This window comes from Triticum aestivum, chromosome 2B (genome assembly GCF_018294505.1).
Source record: "Triticum aestivum cultivar Chinese Spring chromosome 2B, IWGSC CS RefSeq v2.1, whole genome shotgun sequence".
Classification (NCBI taxonomy): Eukaryota; Viridiplantae; Streptophyta; class Magnoliopsida; order Poales; family Poaceae; genus Triticum; species Triticum aestivum.
Window position 1 is genome coordinate 263,449,686 of NC_057798.1, and position 6,590 is coordinate 263,456,275.

The 6,590-nt window shown below is 40.5% G+C and overlaps 1 protein-coding gene across 1 annotated transcript in view; it reads right to left on the reverse strand.

Annotated features, from left to right (window-relative positions):
- The window catches only part of LOC123044687 (tRNA wybutosine-synthesizing protein 2/3/4), an 8,771-nt gene continuing 2,181 nt past the window's right edge, over window positions 1-6,590 (reverse strand). Inside the window, exons 3-11 of the mRNA XM_044467515.1 lie at window positions 5,258-5,523; window positions 4,372-4,797; window positions 3,116-4,270; window positions 2,837-2,966; window positions 2,356-2,591; window positions 2,140-2,275; window positions 1,982-2,058; window positions 258-364; window positions 1-156 (exon numbers count right to left, since the gene is read on the reverse strand). Of these exons, the coding sequence (XP_044323450.1) occupies window positions 56-156; window positions 258-364; window positions 1,982-2,058; window positions 2,140-2,275; window positions 2,356-2,591; window positions 2,837-2,966; window positions 3,116-4,270; window positions 4,372-4,797; window positions 5,258-5,523 (2,634 nt within the window). The 3' untranslated portion in view covers window positions 1-55. The remainder of the gene's footprint in view (window positions 157-257; window positions 365-1,981; window positions 2,059-2,139; window positions 2,276-2,355; window positions 2,592-2,836; window positions 2,967-3,115; window positions 4,271-4,371; window positions 4,798-5,257; window positions 5,524-6,590) is intronic.

The following is a 6,590-nucleotide window of genomic DNA, read 5'->3' on the forward strand; positions in this document are numbered from 1 at the left end:
TTAAGTCCAAAGTCCCCAAGCATAAAATGGACCATCTTCAGCTGCTTTCGTTTTGTCAGTCTGACCCACATCTGACATCAGCTACGACATGTCGAATGTGCGGCCCATACCATTTGACTTGTTCGACATGCTCCAGAGAGACTTTCCAAGACAGTCCTGAGACACAGACAACAGCCCATGGCGTGTAAGGACAAGAATTATGTGTTTCGACAAGAATAACAAATGCTTGCTAGCTGAAAACTAAAGACACGCTGTACCATGAGCTGTCGCAATGCTACTGATAGATTCAACAACATTGTCCAACCAGCGCGCCTCATCTGAGTCGTTGACGTTCCCATGTATATGTAATACGCCTCCGCCAACCCTAGTACATGTAGGGAACATAACAGAATCAAGACATAAGATATTCATTCTGCACCAACAAACTTGACAAAACTCTGTAAGGTACTACTCCCTCCGTTCCTAAATACAAGTCTTTGTAGAGATTTCACTATGAACCACATACGGATGTATATAGATGCATTTTAGTGTGTAGATTCACTCATTTTGCTCCATATGTGGTCCATAGTGAAATCTCTCCAAAGACTTATATTTTGGAACGGAGGGAGTAGTATACATTTGCAGAAGAATGTAACCATACAGCCCATTCGCTGGCAAACCTGTCTATAACAGACTACACACTTGCGCGAAAGATGTGATGATGATGTAATTAATGGGGCATTCACTTTTCCCAATAGTTCACTCTAATAAAAAATAACACTACTTTTGATTGTAATAAAAGAGAACACTTCTGACATATGGCACTGCCTTTACTCCAAGAAAAACCAAGCTCAGCCTTCCTTTTTTGTCTAGGTACATTGAAAGAATATTCATGAAGGCATTTTTGTCGTGTAAAAACAACCTAGAAATAGATGCTATTATAGGTCACACCAAACTGCTAGACTGTATGAATTATTTTTTGCACCTGTAAACTGTAATGTTGAAATGGCAAACAAGGTACCTCTCTCTGCTAGTTTTGCTCTACATTCTTAGGCCTCATTCGATTTGGAGGATTTCTGTAGGAAAAACACAGGAATGAGGATTCCAGAGAAAGTTTCCTATAGACGCATTCCGTTTGTAGGAAACGAGTACAGGAATTCCTCAGGAATACTATTCTTTTCCTGTGTTTTTGGAGGAAACTACACATCCCCCAAAGCTCATGTTTTGCATAGGAACAAGGCAATGCAATTTCTTACGATGGCAAGTGCCATCCTATCACATTCCTATACTACTTCTAATTCCTGTGCTTTTGGAGGAAACTACACATCCACCCAAAGCTCATGTTTTGCACAGGAACGAGGCAATGCAATTCCTTACGATGGCAAGTGCTATCCTATCACATTCCTACACTACTTCTAATTTTGACGTTTTGGTTTCCTCCAAACTGAATGAACCCTTATTATCTAGTGCTTTCCAAAAGGCTTTGTTAATCGTGTTGTATTGATTTGCTGGATTAAAGGCATAATTACAGTGTTCTGCTTACGGTGGTGTATTTACTTTTGTGTTCCTGTTATCCATAATATAAGATTGAACGATACATGTTATGATGCTTCTGCCTCAGTCGTTTGTATCCACAATAGCTGTTGATGGCCCCATTGAACCAGGACAACACATACAAGGTAGTGCCGCATCATTGGGCATCTCAAGCGTATCCACTATCCAGACTCTAAAGCAGATGGGCTGAGCGGGTCTGTGGGTCCAGTGAGAAGCAAAGGTAAGAAAAATATTTTCCTTTTGATTTTAACATGCAGGGAGTCACATAATTTACAATATAAGGATCGTGGCAATAACATTATTGAATTAATTTTTATGACTTAAAATGTAATCCCAGCTGGTCCCATGGAGTAGGCCAAACCAAGCTTGCAAGCACTAACAGCATGGAATCAGTCAACGAGAAGCTCCCAAAGTAGTTAGCACCGTGGTGGTGGTGAAGAGAAATTACCTCAAAGCCCTAACAGCAGTAGCCCAGCTACATTCACTGGAGGGTATCAGCCCAAGACAAACACGATCAGCAACCCCCTAATGAAAGGAAGGAAAACAGTAAGCAGCCATCATAGTGCAGGTATTTAGCTCAACAAATGAAATGTGTTCACCGCATACTTTTGGTGCTGTCAAACGGTTATCTCCTTCAAGTATAACGCATCGATCTGCTACATGGTTGTCCATTACATTCCGCTGAAGAGCCTCCAGAGCATGTGGATTCCATTCACATGCATAAACCAACTTCGCATTAGCCCTGCAAAGAAATAAGGATTATATTTTGAAGGGAAAGAAAATCACTTAGAACTAAGACCAAGGATGTCATCGAGAATATACTTCACAAGAAATGGGAGCACAAAGTATCCAATTCCGGAAAACAAGTCCACAACCACTTCATCTCTACAATCAAGCTGTCCCATTCGAAGCTTCTCAGAGCGATTACCAGAAGAAAACATGCATTTTGTTGCATCGAGTGAATAAGAGATGCCATTTTCATAATGGGTTACCCACCCATTATCACCCACAAGAAGTTCTAATGTACTATCTCTTGTGCCATTTGGCATGATTTTCCCCTGCAAAACAGGAAGACCAATTCAATCACATATTCACATCCTCAAAAGAAGGAACTGCTTTCAACCTGCTAATGGAAACACATAGATGTCATAATTTATTCAATAAGCAGCACCTTACATCAGGAGGTATGTGCTTAAAGTGGACACGACATTTTATAATCTATAATATAACATGGCAACTGTTTTAGTTTCAGATTCCAAGTATTTTACTGCCACTTAGAGAGTGGAAACTCATAGTAACTTACTTGGCGTGCAAGACGTTGCGCCCCAAGCGACTTGGCAACTAGTTGCCAAAGTTCTTCTCTAACTGATTCCCACAGCAGGTCCTTAAAACAAGTCTTTGGAAGCACGGTGATATCACCTAAGGTTTCCCACCTGGGCATCAAAAAATTAAAATTTCAGCAAGTAAGATGTCTGAACAAGACATATATTTTTATTTTAACTAGTATGTTTCCATACTACTTGTACTTCTAGTTTTCAGAATAATAAGTACACATATTCTAAGCAGGTCAGTGAGAACAGACCTAGTTGGCAGCTGCTCTAACAACCGAGAGGGCATTCCTTTTCTTTCCAGTAGAGAAGATATAAGTTCTCTCATGATGATTTGAGGAGATTTATAAGCTTTTCGGCTGAGAGCTAGTTCATCTTTCAAAAAGGAACCATGGAACGATGATAATATTTCCAATGCTTCATGAAGAGCAATGCTAGCACCGGTAAGCTTCTTCTCCGGACATCCCAATAGTCCTTTAGAGATACATGAATCATCATCTAGCAACTTGGAATGTTGATCAGTGACTAAGGTGTGGAAGTTTCTACTAACAGGAAAAAGAACAAGGACATTATCCTGGCTCACTCGAACTTTTCTAGCAAGGTCCAACCATCCAAACTTTTTTAGAATATCCTTCGCTAATTTGGCATATTTCTTTTCCAATTGGAAAACCAGAGGATCTGAACCAGCAATACCATTAGTGGCAGCATCAACCATTGACTTCACGTTATGACTAATAAAGGTGCCATTTTGCTCACGTTCTTGTAAATCCATTGTATATATTGCATCCCAACTCTGTACGGCATTGTCGTTTTTCTTGTTAGCAAGTTCAAATACTGACTCCAGCAAATGAAGATCAATTTTTACTGGTTGACAAAATTTTGTTCCAAATGCATAGCAAGATGCACCACCGCCAATAACAACAAGATCATCATCGGTGACAACAGATGAGCTACGCACACAAAGGCATTGACCTAGAGCTGGAATGGAGACATGGAACCAGACTCTATGCTTTAAGTGTAGCAATGCTATTTCTTGGTTGTTTTCTCTGATTGGGCAACCACCAAGTATCCCAATATAGTGTTTATAGATGAACATGCAATGTGAAAATCTAGGAGAGGGAGTTCTTCCGCTAGTGATTTCTTTGTTCCAACTAAGTGTTGTTGTATCAAAACTATAAAAATCATTCAGTGCCCGCTGACCATCATGACCCCCAAACATGAACAGTGTTGACCCATAAGACACCAGAGAATGTGAATGTCGAGCACATGGCCATTCACCAGCAGCAGAAATCACATTCCATCGCATGCTTTCTGTGTCCAATATATTCAAACAAGAATATATGCCTTCATTACTGAGTCCACCAAACACATATATTTTCAAAGCTGCTGCTGCAGCAGCATGTCGGTGCCTGCATACAGGACGAAAGACTTCCATGAAATGAATGTCTTTATAATATTATTATCATTATGTACTACCCTAATTTTGTGTAGTCATCAGGAATTTCAGTACCTTGGATGGAAAATATCCCCACTGCACTCTACTCTTGACCATCTATTTTCTGTGCTTTGCAAAACCCAGACATCATCAAGAATTTCTGAAGGACCAGCCCTGCCTCCGACAGCATAAATATGGTTGCCTACTGCAGTAGTTGTATGACCCATCCGTGGTGAAGGTGAATCTTTAACGTTTATTTCCTTCAACAACCCAGATGTGGGATCAAGCAGAAGGGAATAATTTCTTCTTGAATGTCTTCCTGGTCCTCCAAAACCACCGAAAGTTAGGACCTGCTGCTCTCCTCCAACAGTAAACGCACAAGCAGATTGGCCCCATAAGAAGAGCTTCTCAACTGGTTCACCACTGATCTTCAACTCAGTAATAGAAAGATGGGAACTTCTATTTCCCGATGATGCTGATAGTTTTCCCTCATGCATTAATCTACAGTATACAACAGAAGGAACAAAAAGGGTTAGTGATATAGCGGCTGTGTCATGAGTACAAGCATACAAATAAAACTGATGCCTACTGGTAGAATGAGGACTTGTCACTTGTGCAATAGAATATTTATATTTTAGGGAAGCAATAGAATATTTATGATTTTGTGCAGGAAAACAAACATGGCTTAGTAACATAGTCTGACAGGTAACCAATTGACTCGCTGGCGAGCTAAAACACAACTCCAAAACCTTGCACTGATGTTTTTCTTAATTAAGCCAATATTTACCAAAGGAATATTGCCGTGACAGGCCATACATACCCAGCATGTACTTGCAATAATTTTCTCAATATCAAAATGATGTCAAATATGCATTAAAGGATCCAAAAGGCCAAAAAAAATGTCACTATGGAAATAATAAAAATAGAACAGATTGAGAAAAGGAGAGTTATAAGAACATGCCGTTCAGCATTACCAAAACCATGCTTCGCAATGTTGTTGCGTACAGCATCTCGATTTTCATAATATGACCCTTCTATTGAATTCTCACCAATTTCACAATCACCTTTGGTACCAGCGTCACAATTATAGCTGTCACGTCTCTTTTCCGTAACTAATAGTTCATCATGTGTTTGTACACTCTGATTGAGTGACGCCTGAACTTCAGAGCCCAAAGAAAGATCGTCTTTTTTGGTATGCACTTGCAACCCAGATATACCTGGCAGACCCTGGCAGTTTGAAAGGAAACAATATGTTACAAGAAACAAACCCAGTAGTGTATAGCTTCTGAAATTTCAAACAATTATTCCTCTTAAAGTCACTGTATGACTGTCCTAAAGATTCTAACTGCATCCGCTTCAACTGCTTTTAGCTCAATTCATACGATGACACTAAAAAAGATTTGGGCTAGCCAAGGTGACATAATCAATGATTGACTCCTTTGAGGAATGACTACAGCATCCCATATAGCAAGCTCCACATACATTTGCATCTCATTAACCATCTATGCGCGCATCAACCTAGTGATGAAAACCAAGCCGCAGACCACTTGATGGGTCTACGAGAGTCATCCCTGTTATAAGCAAGATGTAAATGCTACGTACCTAGAAGAGAAGACAAAAGAATTGTATATGGTCGGTAACATGTTGCAAGCCTTGACACCAATGCTAGTGAAAATCCTCTGCACCCTCAACCAATTCAGGGACTTGGGTGTGATATTGCGCAAATGAGTATTTAGCAGCTAAAGGCGTTCAAGGAAAACCCAATAAGGAGGAAGGTGAGCACCTACCACCCGCACGCGCCAAGTGAGGTTCCAAGGCAGAGATGGGAATACGCAGACATGACCCCAACAAGAAAATTGCATCTTCGACAAAGCCTTGCTGCTATAACCGCCAGGACTAAAGAGACTTCATTTAGAAGTTCTGCAACCCGAAGAAGATGGAAAAGGGGCATGCTAATTTCATTGACGACGAATCGGCAATACTAAGATGCACAGAAAGGAGGTGATCAAACAAGAACAAGATTAAGTGGGTGACCTTGTCACAAGTATTTCTAGGTATGTTTAAACAAGCCATGCATGCGTAATTGAGTGTGACATCCCGGCTTAATAGGAATGATAGACTACTCATATAAACAAGGTGTGCCTTCACCTCGCAAAAAAAAAAAAAAAAAAGGTGTGCCTTCTTTTCTGGGAGCCCAACCGAAAGGAACCTCAAAGTTAAGCGTGTTTGGCTTGGAGCAATTTGAGGATGGGTGATTGACCCAGGTGCGCACGAGTGAGGACAAAGTGCGCAGG